This window comes from Larimichthys crocea, chromosome XI (genome assembly GCF_000972845.2).
Source record: "Larimichthys crocea isolate SSNF chromosome XI, L_crocea_2.0, whole genome shotgun sequence".
NCBI lineage: Eukaryota > Metazoa > Chordata > Actinopteri > Sciaenidae > Larimichthys > Larimichthys crocea.
Window position 1 is genome coordinate 3,256,101 of NC_040021.1, and position 14,000 is coordinate 3,270,100.

Below are 14,000 nucleotides of genomic sequence, written 5' to 3' on the forward strand. Positions count from 1 at the left end.
TGAATGAAGAATCGCAGGCTGCTCTGCAGAGTTTTCGAACAATGAATGCAAAACTAAAGAAGAAACATTAGAAAAAAGACAGAGCAGCCGGACACAATGAAAGGTGATGTCTGTCACAACAAGGACTCTGCCTTTATCAGTCTGTCATTAGCGCAGGAGTCATACAGCTGTCTGAATATAATAATATAATAAGACAGTCTCATATTCTCACAAAACCAGAGCAATTCCCTCCGACAGTGTGTTGACAGGCAGGGCTTTGATCCAAAAACTGTCACTTGGTGTGTTGCAACCAGAAATGGCTGAGGGTTAAATGACACGCTGTCCGTTTTCCACTCTTTGATCATCTGATTTGACGTCTTCCCGTTCCGCTTCAGCTGGGGGAATAATTGGATGGGATTGTGACACGGAACTCGTCTGCGTCTTACCGTGAGGAGTATGATGCTGGGGGGCTTCATGGGGTACTCTGGGGGAAGCACGATCCTGCCGTGGTAAACTCCGCCATCGAAATCGGAATCTGGGGGGCCGCGTACAGAGAAGTGCCACTCAAAGAGGTTATCCTGCAGAAAGAGAGAAAGAAAGAGGTCACACTGAGCACATACTACACACATGTTGATCAGGATGAAGTCCAGCAGTGACAGTCACATTTCCTGTGGAGCAGTTTCTAATTAATAAAGAAATTATTTTTATTTATGGAATGTAAATGAAACATTTCTAACCTCTAGGCTGTTTTGGCTCAGGTCTCTCTCTCTTTATGTTCAGCCTTTTGGCATGACATCCACTACATGTCTTGGTATATCATCAATCAGTGTGGAGGATTTGTTCTATCCGCCCCCTAAAATCACTCTGTTCCTTGTTTCTGTCAAGCTTTTACTACCTCAAACTAGGGCTGCACGATATGGCCTGTAACCAATATCTCGATATTTTTAAGCTATATCGCGATACACGATATATATCTCGATATTTTTGTTGTTGTTGTTTTGTATTGTTTATTTCTAATAAATAATAATGTCATTATTACCTTGATAGCATTGTAATTGCTCAGAATCAATGTAGAACAGTAGATTTACACTTGCTGTATGAGACACACCTCTTTTTATAGCATTTTAACACTTGTCATATTTTTTATGAATTTTTAATATATTTCATAATGTACATATGAGCACTGAAGCAGTGCAGGATCATACTTGGCTTATGAGACACGCTTTTTTAAATCAAATTTTTAACCATTCTTCATATTTTATAAATAAACCTTTAATACATTTAACATCCACGTCTTATTTTGAAAATCGGAAGTGTCCACACGCTGCAGTAAGCTCGCGCTGACTTTCCCCGTTTGCTCAAAAGATTTGACATAAAGTGCAATAAGGGGCACTTGCGAAAATATTGGAGCAGTGACGTTACACGCGAAAACGGACGGCTGGCAGTGACCGCAGTGCTTTTTCGGAACCAAGTGTCCGTCTCCATCTTCAATTTAACTGCGCTCGGCTCTCACTTCTCTCCTCACCTGTACAAAACAGTACGCATGCGCGCAGGGGATTTTTCTGGGTGGGCGGGGCGTGTGCCTGCGGCGGCGACGCAGCCCCAGGAGTGGATCAAGGCCAAAACCGAGAAGATAACGGCCCCGGCGGAAACAGCTGTACGGTGACAAGGACTCGAGGCGCGTTGAGGTCATGCAGACAAGCTGCACGTAGAACAAGCCGTATAACGCGTACGGAGATGCCCTGAACGCCCTACCCTATCAACACAATGTCGAGTGGCAGTGCCATGGGGATACAAGGCCTGGTATGCGGTGGAGGGCACGGTAGTGTGTATAGATGCCGGCCATATGATGGGAGTTAGTGCTGTAGCTACCTCGCCAAATGCTGGTTCTGTGCCACAGTTAAAGCAGCAGAACTATTGGAACAAAGACCACGTAAAGGGAGGCTGAGCAGAAAATGTGCAGAAGGAAACAGTGTCTCCCTCGGGTGGTGCAGACAGGGGCGCGGGGAGCCGGAGACAGCCCGCGGGGAGGGAGAGAGTAGACAGAGAGAGTAGTCCCAGAGCAGAGAGAGAGAGAGGACGGAGGAGAGAGAGGGAGAGCGGAGAGGACAACCACCACACAGAGAGGCATAGAATAGAGAGAGAGATAGATAGCGAACACCCACACACACATAGCTAGAGACCGAGAGATAGGTCTAGATGCAGAGATAGAACACAGAGATGAGATAGATGAAGGTAGAGACCACAGATATATAAAGAGTATATAAATATAGACTATATAGTACACGACACACAGATATATAATATATATATATATATATATATATATGTTTTGATCTGATAGAATAGATATATATATTAATATAATATCTATAATATATATATATATATACGATATATATAATATCTCTATATATATATATATATATATACATCTATTATATTATTATATATTCCTATTTTCCCGATTTATTTCTTGAACATCCAACTTAATGACATTCAAAATTCATTTCACATCTCCACACACGCGTGACGGGCTCTGTGGTGAGGTCAGCAGTGGCTCGCTGCTTGTAGCCGACACAGGCAGTATTCCATTGTTATCCTCTGACCTCAGCTCAGCCTGACAAAAGTGGACCACAACAGCCACTCTGAAAACTGTACTGGGATTCGTGACGTGGCTCGGGATTGGTCTCTCGAGGTCTTCTATATGATGCTTCTCTTTGCAGGGTCAATTCTGAGTCTCTCTTTTTTTTTTTTTTGGCCGGGATTCGAACCCTGGGCTGCGTGGCAAAGACTGAGCTTCGTAATGGGGCGGCTGCTCTACCGACTGAGCTAAATGACACGTCTTTTATTTACTGTATAAATGCATACGGAAAGAATTCACAGCGCTCGACATTTTCCACATTTGGTTATGTTGCAGCCTTATTCCGAAATGGATCCGTTAATTTTTTCACATAATAGCCCATAATGACACATGAAAATTTTTTTTTTTTGTTTGCAAATGTATTAGAAATAAAGAAGGAACATATAATATGTACATAAGTATTCACAGCCTTTGCTCAATACTTTGTTGAGGCACCTTTGGCAGCAGTTACAGCCACAAGTCTTTTGGAATATGAAGCCACAACCTTGGCACACCTATCTTTGGCAAGTTTCACCCATTCCTCTTTACAGAACCTCTCGAGTTCCATCAGGTTGGAGTGTCGGTGCACAGCCATTTTCAGATTCCTCCAGAGATGTTTAAGGGGATTCAAGTCTGGGTTCTGGCTGGGCCACTCTAGGACATTCACAGAGTTGTCCTGAAGCCACTCCTTCAATATCTTGGCTGTGTTCTTAGGGGCGTTGTCCTGTTGAAAGACCTTCGGCCCAGTCTGAGGTCAGGAGGGCTCTGGAGCAGGTTTTCTTCCAGGATGTCTCTGTACATTGCTGCATTCATCTTTCCCTCAATCCTGACTAGTCTCCCAGTTCCTGCCGCTGAAAAACATCCCCATAGAATGATGCTGCCACCACCGCGATGCTGCCACCACCATGATGCTGCCACCACTACGATACTGCCACCACCATGATGCTGCCACCACCACGCTTTACTGTAGGGACGGTATTGATGAGCAGTGCCTGCTTTCCTCCAAACATAACGCTTGGAAACAGGATGCACCTGAGCTCAATTTTGAGCTTGATCACAAAGACTGAATACTTATGTACAAGTGATTTCTTTGTTTTTATTGTTAAGAAATTTGCAAAAAAAACTTTTTTTTAAGTTGTCATTATGGGATATTATGTGTGAATCCATTTTGGAATAAGGCTGTAACATAACAAAATGTGTTAAAGTGAAGCGTTCTGAATACTTTCCGTATGCACTGTACATGCTACCACCTGCATAGACATACAGTCATATCTATCTTCATTGCTACATGACAACTGTCCTGTTAAAGCCTGGTACCATTCATGTGTCCGACTTCTCAGCTGTGTGTACACACACACACACATACATTCATATAGAGCATGTGGGGGTGGGACTGTCACGCGTGTTCCTCCATTATCATGCTCACATTGTACTGACGTTATTGATGGTTAGTGGTCAGAAAATGCTGGAGTGCAGCCATGACAGGCAGCAACTTTTGCACCAAGACTGGCTGACAGGGTGTCATCTTTGGCCCAATTTAAAAGTTTTAGTCATAACATTTCATCACTGTGGTCTGCTTTGGGAGTCTACCAGCTGAAGAGTGTTTGAGATGACACTACGATGGGAAAGAGGAACGTTCTTGAAAAGAACTTTACATAGTAACTTGACTGGCTGTGTGTGTGTGCGGCTTATGTCTTTGTGAAGTCTTTAAAATTGCTCGATTTTGACTGTTTCCTGAGTGTTCTGATTTGGCACTATACAAAGAAAATTGAATTGAATAAATGTTCACTGGGATTGAGGTCAGGTGACTGTAGAGGAAAGTCAATGACAGTCAGGACTTCTTGGTTAAGTAGTTCTTGCAAATCCTGGAGGTGTGTTTGGGCTCATTATCCTGCTGCAGTATGAATCCTTCTCCACAGATTCAAACCAGAGGGAGATCTCTGAAGACTGGGGTGCAACTTTTGTATGGAGTCAGGGTGGAGTCAATTCAATGCAGGTGTTCAACTTCAGAAACAGAAAAAACTCCCCTAGACTTGAATATTCCCTCAGACCACCATGTTTCACTGTGGGTTTGATACCCTGCAGTGTCATTATCTCCTCCTGTCTCCTTCCATACACCCTTCTGTTACTGTCAGAAATCTCAAACTTGGATTTTTCAGTATATAAAACTTTTTTTTTTTTAAGTTATCCACTGCTGGTGTTTCTTAGTCCACCCCAAGTGTTAGGCCTTGTTTGCTCTTTTGCGAAGTGGTTTAGAAACTGCTACTCATTTATTCAGTCCACTTTTGCCTTCTTTATTCAACAAATTCTGAATGGATGTCTGGATGTAGTCATCTTCTGATGTTTTGGATACAACTGATCCAGTTTCTGCTAGGGTTGCAAAGGTTTGGTCATTTTCAAAGTTGGAAACTTTCATGGGGATTAACAGGAATTTATGGGAATAAATGTGAATAAACCAGTAATTTACAAAACTGAAGGTTGGCCCTTAACAGGGAACTTTTCCCACATAGTTGGGAAAAATGTATTTTAGCATAAGCTTGACTAAAATAACTAGGTTTCATGCAGGTACACTTGAATTTAAAACCAATTACAGTTAATTCTCATAAACTGCCATTAATTCACACATATATATTTTAGGGCTGTCGCAAAAATTTCTGTAATTAATCGCGATTAATTTATCAATACATGTATCAATAAATTAAGTGTATTTTTCTGAGACTGAAGCTTATAATGAATATTTATTTATGTAAAATGATCAAATTAATGTAGAATAAACACAGAGAAAGTATATTTAAATTCATTAATTTTATTTGCTTAAGGTGCACATATGCACAGTGCAAATAGAAAAAAAGCCAGAATGAGGAAATATACTGACGAGTGCCCCACTCCTGTAGTGTAGACTGGCGAGGTCCCGTGGAGGTAATTTCAGCAGGGTGTTTTGCTTTGAGGTGATATGTTAAAGTCGTGTTACTTCTGTGGAATTTAAATTCGGCTTTGCAAACTGTGCAAATTGCCTTGTTTTTGTCCAATGAGCCGTCGGGCAACTTTTTAAAATGAGATGTTCCCCCTAAAAGTCCGTCCTTATCCATCTTTCCGCCATAGACTCTCCTTTAGTTAGGATAGATCATAGACATATATACATAGACTCTCCTTTAGTTAGGATAGATCATAAATATAATGACGCCGCATTGAGCAGGTTGGTCCGTTGCTGCAATAAGTTAACGCGTCCGCCATATTGGATGTGGCAGATCTGCCCGTAAACTAATACAAGCAGGGCCGGTTTTAGCTATGGGCAATGTGGGCGACCGCCCAGGGCGCAGTCTCCGTGAGGGCTTTAAGTTAATGCCTCTTATAGACCCATTCACACACACACTAATATATCTGGGAAACAAAGCTCTACTTTGCCACATCCAAAATGGCGGCGGTGTCGACGTACGATTCAGCGCTCAAAAAGGTTATTGTTTAGCCACCACCGGAAGTAAACAAAACCGCGTTAATTGCGTTAATTTTTTTTAACGCGTTAATTGTTTAAAATTAATTGACAAAATTAACGCGTGCCCACATTAGAGTCCTCAAAATTCCCTAGTTTAACTTCCCATGGAAAATTTCCAGAAAGTTTCTGGAAATATAGAAATTTTACACCCCTTAGTAACCCTAGTTTCTGCAAAACATTTTAGAGCTCCATGCACTGCCGCCTTAGAAACCTTAAGTCTAGTCTTGATTTGACAATGACTTCTATTTATTTTTATTCTTCTATTCTTCCTTATCCATCTTACATCAAATTTTCTGATCAGTACTACACATGTACAACTCTGATAAGGACAGACATAAAAAAAGAATGCAGATGGCTCACCTTTTTACATCCGTCTTTATATTTAAACTTGCCCAATCATATTGGGGTAAACTGCCAAACTGCTGGGATATGTTGCTTTTTCACTACAGTAAAAAAGAATCCATACCATGACAGCCCTATGGCAGGTACAGTGCACCCTGACTTTTATTTTGTGCTGTTACCATGTTCCTCCATATTATCATTGATAGAAATTGGAGAAAACAACAGTATCAAAATAAGACAGCAGGGGTATGAAACCAGAAATGAAATTATTGTGGTGATCCCTAAGTCAAATATTGTAGTACAAACACTGGCACTCTACAGGTACCTCAGCACAGTAGTGTCCTGTGGTGAACTTACTTCCAGTGGCTGGGCGTGGTAGTGCTCTGTGGGATCCCTCAGTTCAGCAGCTTCTTTCATCAGCCTCTTTACCGCTGGTTATTCAAAAGAAACACAGACACACACACACAGAAAAACAAAAAAACACCAAGATTAGTGCATGCAGGATCAAACAATTCACATCTTCTTCATGATCTTTACAGCTTACATCCTCAGTGTTTTCAAATGCAGCACTTTTACAGGCTGACATTTCTGATTTATAGATGCAGAGGGCTGCGAATCTGCTGCTCCCGAGTAACAGGACGTTAACACGGACCGACAGATGAGAAGAGCAAGCAGAGGGACTGGGCTCTGTATAACGATGGCGCACAAAGTCTCTGCTAAAATTCACACTGACAGTCACACTCGTTCAGACAGGTAGGATAAAAAAAGCTGAAGCAACAATGAAGCTCCTTGTACTATCCAAAAATCTAGGGTTAAAACCACCTTTGGCTCTTCTGTTTCTTTGCATATATTCAACAAGACACTTCCATGTCACATCGGCTCCCACTAAGCCCTTGGTGCGTGGACTGGCATACTGCATGATTAAATCATGAGTCTTTGATTAGGAAACAGATTTTAACACTTCAGAAGCAGAACACTGGGTACATATTTAGTTACAGGGGACAGGCAAGCTGTCAGAAGATTGTATCCCTGTTCATTCAGCAGAGTGTACTTCTCTACAGCACTAATTCCATCAGTACAGAAACAGAATCATGTCATACTCACCACTTGGCTGCTTGCAGTTTCTCTTTTTAAAAGCAATTCTCATTTCACTTAGTAATTAATCACAATCCACTATACTTTGCTGTTAAGCTGCTGTCACATTAAAAGCTTTTCAGCGTCTCAAAGGCCATAATACCTCTGTTTCCTGATAGGGTTTTAATGTGACATGCCAGTGTTTCCACCACAAATGGTCTTCCATAGGTAAAGGTGAGGAATGCTATTAATGGAAGTTGTCATGTCTCTGTGTAGAATAAAAGAAGTGGAAATGAGACAGCTCTGTGATGGGTTTTTTTCAACTCTTTGTGAAGATATTTTTTACCCTGGCTGCGTGTGCCTCTTTCAGCTTTTTAATGTTTTAATGCGTTGGCTTAACTCTGAACAAAAAATCATCAAAGTAGAATTGGAACTTTTTACTACATGACGTCACGCTGTGTTTGTTGTTATGCTGATGGAATTAGTGGTCCAGAATTGTACCTTTTACTGATCTTACCCTGCTCATAATCATGGTATACTGAGCTAATCAACATATTTTGGTTGATTAACTGGAAAGCTCGTCATGGTCAGGCACCATCATATCTAAAAGAGCTCATAGTACCTTACTACCCCTCTAGAACACTGCGCTCTCAGGATGCTGGGTTCCTTGTGGTTCCTATAGTCTCCAAAAGTAGATTGGGAGCCAGAGCTTTCAGCTGTCAGGCTCCTCTTCTGTGGAACAAACTACCTTTCTGGGTTCAGGAGGCAGACAGGGTCAACACTTTTAAGAGTAGACTTAAGATCTCTCTCTCTTTCCATTCGTGTCTCATTAATGCATGTTACTAACGAAACTTTTTCCTCAAAGTTTTTGTGCTTTTTCATCTTGCAGGTTCTCATAGATGGTGGCTACACCGAGATCAGGGATTGGTCGAGCCTGCTGTTGTGGTTGTTCTTGACATTCACTATACTATTATCATGATTACCATTATTACTACCTTTAGTCATATCTCCATTAAAAGTTCTCTTTAACTCAACTGGTCGTGGTGGATGACCGTCTACCAATAAGCTTGGGTCTGCATAAGGTTAAAGGTTAAAGCTTTGGGAAGTTTTTCCTCACCACTGTCGCCAAGTGCTTCTTAATGGTGGAATTGTTGGTCTCTGTAAATAATATTATAAAGAGTACGGTCTAGACCTGCTCTGTATATAAAGTGTCAAATTCTAAATGAATGAAAATGACAAATATAACTAGTTCCAGCATCTCAAATGTGACTATTTGTCTATCTGTCTTTTATGATACAAAATTAACCAAATGATGAATCAATTGATAAAGACGGCAATTGTCAGATCAATCCAGCACTCTGCAGAAAGAAAGACAAGATGAATATATGCTGTTGATGTAAGAGCTCAACGTGCTGTGGTCAAACTGAAAGATTGCTTATTAAAGCAAAGTTAATAAAAGATTAGAAGATGACAGCAGGAGTCCTGATCCTGCTGTATGCTACAAACAGCTGAAGTCAGGCTCAAGGCACAAAGAGAGTAAACAAGTTATTTTTTCCATTTGTGTATGAGGGGTCAATCTCTACCAACGGCACCATTTGGGGAATTTATGTGCAGACGCAACATGCTCTTAGAATGAGGCGGCAGGGAAACATCTGCTGGCATTAACCCTCGTGTCATGACCCAGCCTGCAACATACTAAGGCCTGCTGGGTTAATCTGAATATAAACAACCTCATCACTCTTAAAAGGATGGTTACACAAGTCCAGCTGTTGTTACTCACTGTCCTGGCAGCAAAGACACAGAGATGCTCCTTGATGTAATTCTGACCACCAGGCTGCAGCTACACCAGTCCAGGAGGCGGGTTCTCGCAGTGAGCCCACATTAGAGTCCATCCAGGGCAAAGCCTGAGGTTAAATATCCCATCGTGCTCTAACACAAGGTCATGAGTCACAACAACAGGTGCTGATGTCACAGTCTCAGCCTCATGTTGATAATGTGTTCATCGGACAGCGAGGTCAATTTGCTTGCTTTTGCTCTCTTAATGGGGCTGCTACTCCAGCTCCAGCTATCAGCTACCACCCCGCTGCAAGAGGAAACAGAACGGGGCTGAAAATTGGAAAGTAATTGTGAAAAGGAAAGCGGAACTAAGAGGTATTCATGGAGGCAAAATTGGTTTGGAATCCAATCGAGCGCAGGGTGCTCGGGTGTTGAGCTGGAAATGGAGACTGTGAAATGTACAGAGAGGAAGCGGACGAAGGGCAGCGGTGGAGATGGGTGGGAGGGCAAATAACAGGGATGAAGGCGAGACGAGCTGAGGATGTGCAGGCTGCAAGGGGGGGTGAAGCAGTGGAGCAGAGAGATGGTCTGACACAACGCGGCTATCAGGGCACGTGTTCTGTCACATTCTGCCCGAGGACAGACACTCTTCAGTGAAGATGTGAACAAACCACAGTAATCCCACATTGGACACACAAGGAGACTGGGGGAAGAGAACACGGGTCTGTGGCTTCCACCGCCTCCTCTGCTTTGCACAATAGTGCAGGGGTCATTGAGTCCTTGCAGTCTCGCTCAAGCCTAAAATTAGACAAGGGGGCATATGAGAAGCTGAACCTGTGAATGAAGAAATACACCCTCCATGCACCAGCCTACTGAAGAAGCATCCCGTCCCAGTACTGATCAGAATACACCTCATGTTCTCGCGGTTCTGCACAGCAAAAACCTTTCAGACCGTATTCCAGGGTGATGAACCTCACATATGTTTCCCAGGTTTTAGAAGAGGAAAGGAGGCAGGATTCCTGCCTTCTGTCTTTACTGCTCAACTCCACCAACCAACATCCATCAGTTGACATTTCACTTAAAGACAACTTCAAAAACAGAAGAGTCCTGAGCTGAGCGACATCTCCATCAGAATGATGAAATAATCTGCTTTAGGGGGTGTTACTGCCTGGGAATAATGGCACGTGCCTTTTATGTTGTGAGTTTGATTCCAGCTTCTGGTGTCATCTCTGCTCTCTCCACACATAATGTATGCATACATTATTCCACCTCCATCAATGACAATCTGTCGGCTTTTCTGGAAATGTCAAGCTTCAGCACAAACCCAAATTATGACAAAGCTGTTTTCCCATGTGGCGACGCACACGAGAGCCAACAAATTAAATAACAGACAGGAAGCTTAACTGTGCAGCGATCTGTGAACAGCTCAACATGCAGCTGCAGCGCTTCACAGTGTGAGCTCCATCCGTCACGAGCGGAAACAAAACGTCAAATTCACGACTGCTGATTGAGCCAGCTGTAGGTGGAGCAGCCTACATGTTGAAAAGACCAACTGACAACCAGAACTGGAAGGTCACAAATGTGACTTGTGAAAGTGTGATCAGCCTGTCCAACCATACAAAGCTTTCAGACAGACAGGCAGGACAGTGATCATTAAGGATGTTCAGGCTGGGTGGTACTGACAGAGTTAGGTCTGAGGTTCAACAGTATTTTATTGAATCCAAATTGAGTATCAGATATGCTGATCCAACCCAAATTATATCAGCTCTTTTACTGAATCCAATAAGATTTTACATTCTACGTTCCTGTAGTACTTGAGTTACAACTTTGCCTGGTCCAGACCTTCAAATCAAATCCTTTCTTAATCACCTGGAGAACTGTCTGGCTGTCTGGAGTTTTTAGCAGCAGCATAATTAATGCTCACAACCTGAAAAAGAAATTAGCAGCTGAGGAAAAAAGTGGATCAGACACATTTAATTAAAATGTGTATTCTACCAACTCTGCAGGTCTAATGTTCCATGTGCCAGTTGCAGTTACAAATACTGGCAGTCTCAATTATTGACATACTGGGAGTCTTAAAATACTGGTACAATATGCACTGAAGTTGAACTGGGAAATTCTCCTGAAACTGGCATCTTTTATACAAGTCATCACTCTGTTGGTCTTGTTTAACTACAGAAACACACGGCCCACTAACAAGTGTTGATAGAGTGTGATGTTTCTTTTGCTGTAAGCTAAAAATAACAGGCCTGCTACCTGAAAGTTTCTGACATGGTTGTTGTTTTGCTGATAAAAAAGAATGTGACCAAACAGGCAGAATAACTTTGATGTTAGTCAACTAGAACAGTTTAATAAGCATATTACCATTCTGTTTCAAGGCCAGAGAATATATGATTATGACATCAACATACTATCCACTACTCCGCCTGATATCTAATGAAATATTCCAATGAAATAATATATTGAGGCACGCACACACACGAGCCAAATCAGAGAGCCACAGACATTCTGCAGTATAATGGAAGGTCTCTGAACGCTCACATTATTTTTAAACTTAATATAATGAATGAAATAACAATAAAACAGAAAGTCTCACTGAACCAAAGAAAGTTTTATTTCTTTTATTATCTAACTCTGACTCCATTCTGTGTGAAGTGGTTTCTCATGCTAAAGAAAAATGACAGACAAAAGCAATGGAATTCCTCTGAAGGTAGAAAAAGAAAAGAGACTTTAATGTCGGTCACAAACACACCAGTAACATCCTTAAAGTTCCTACTACACCAAAAGTACAAGCAGCTGGTAGCTGGGAGTCAACCAAAGTATCCTAAAGATGTTGGTGAGACCACAGAATTGTTATGCCAGAGAGCAGAAGAGAGCAGCGCTCTGAAAAGAAATAAAGAGAAATATTTTTGACAGCAATTAGGATGAAAAGAGGAGAGGAGATGAACGAGCCGGGAGAAGGTGACGTGAGGTACCCCTTCAAGTGAGTTTTCAACCTGCGATGGAAGCTGCAGAGCATGTGTGTGCCACTGAAGAGGAAAATGTCATCCCACCATTTTGGACCCAAGAGGGAAACTTTGAAAAATGCTGATTGATATGCTGCTGTTATGTCTGTTGTGCCTGTGCTGTCAATGCAGAGGAGACTGGAGGACATGTGTTGCATTGCTGAGTGTGAGGAGGAAAATGAAAGCTACAGGTCTAATCACTGTGTGTGTTTGTGTGTGTGTTTGTGTGTGTGTGTGTGTGTGTGTGTGTGTGTGTGTGTGTGTGTGTCTCTTTTGTTGCATTTCTTTTATTATTGGCTTCTTACATGTTTTCTATTTCAGTTTATTTTTGAAGTTTAATCTTCACCTGCCTTAAAAGATTTGAGTCTTTCCTCCGTGTTCTGTGCTGGTGGAACAGTTCATGGTACTATGGCTCTTTCTTCAGAACAACACCACCTAAATTTAGTGAAGGGCTTTGTCTGTACGAGTGCAGTTAATATGTAATTATGTGCCTGTGTGTGTGTGCTCAGAGTCTGGCACAGAATCAGCAATTTATAGAGCTTTGCAAATCACAGCAACATTTCAAAGTTGGAAAATGAACTCTGCCTAATGTTAATGAACTAACTCTGCCTACTTAATGTTTGATTTTCTATAATTAAAACATAACTTTTGTCTAAATGAATAGAAGCAGACTTAACAACACTCATTACCACTCAGTCACAGAGAAGTCAACTTCTAAATGACTTCAGCTACTTTTCTATAGAACAAGACTAAAGGTTACATCAGCACACTAACATGCTCACAGTGACAATACTAGAATGCAGATGTATTTACCATGTTCCCCAATTTAGTTTAGGGTGCTAGCATGCATGCCAACACTTGCATATAAACCCAGCAGCCATCTTGACATGAAATAGTAGTGTAAACACAGGTATTTCCAATGATAGTAGTTAAGGTTCAGTTCCATTCAGCTCAGACAGAGTCAGGGTGCTGCTGAGGGGCATGTTGGCTCACTGGAAAGGCTCTGCTGCACTAAATCTAACTGAACTTGAATTAGTCTCATTGGTGACACCTGTTGACCCGACTATCAAAATGGCTGCTGTGAAAAGGGTCTATTAACAAAGTACAGCTGCAGCTGATGGGACTGTCACTGTTTTTTCAGGTATTTGGTCATAAACCATCCAAGTATTAGACAAACTAAAGACCTGATGATGGTGTGAGATGAAAAGTCAGAGAATCGGTTATTTTATGTCTGAACCCAATTTAATACCTATCCATCCGATAGTTGACGTGATGGGTCAATAAAAACCCAAAAGTCAAGCTCACCGTGTGAGTGGATAACCAAAATCATAAAATGTCATCCTCTTGGGAGCTTGCATAAGTGAACTTAATTTCATGGCAATCCATAAAATGGTTAGTGAGTGGGGCGGTCAGTAGCGTAGTGGGTTAAGCGGCCGCCCCGTGTGTGGAGGCTGCAGTCCTCGCTGCAGCTGGCCCCGGTTCGAATCCCGCATCGGACGGCCATTTACTGCGTGTCACTCCCCCTCTCTCTGCCCCCTGCTTCCTGTCTATCTTCAGCTGTCCTATCATTAAAGGCATAAAAAGCCCCAAAAAATAATCTTTCAAATAAAAATAGTTAGTGAGATATTCACTCAGAACCACAAACATAAGTCAACCTCATGGTGCAATAGAGGAATAGACCAGAGACACCAAATTCAGACTCAGAGAC

General features: G+C 41.9%; 1 protein-coding gene across 1 annotated transcript in view; it reads right to left on the reverse strand.

Annotated features, from left to right (window-relative positions):
- ube2j1 (ubiquitin-conjugating enzyme E2, J1) overlaps positions 1–14,000 on the reverse strand; it is a 49,815-nt gene that overhangs the window by 22,769 nt on the left and 13,046 nt on the right. Inside the window, exons 2-3 of the mRNA XM_010737307.3 lie at positions 6,795–6,868; positions 426–557 (exon numbers count right to left, since the gene is read on the reverse strand). Coding sequence (XP_010735609.1) covers positions 426–557; positions 6,795–6,868 — 206 coding nt within the window. The remainder of the gene's footprint in view (positions 1–425; positions 558–6,794; positions 6,869–14,000) is intronic.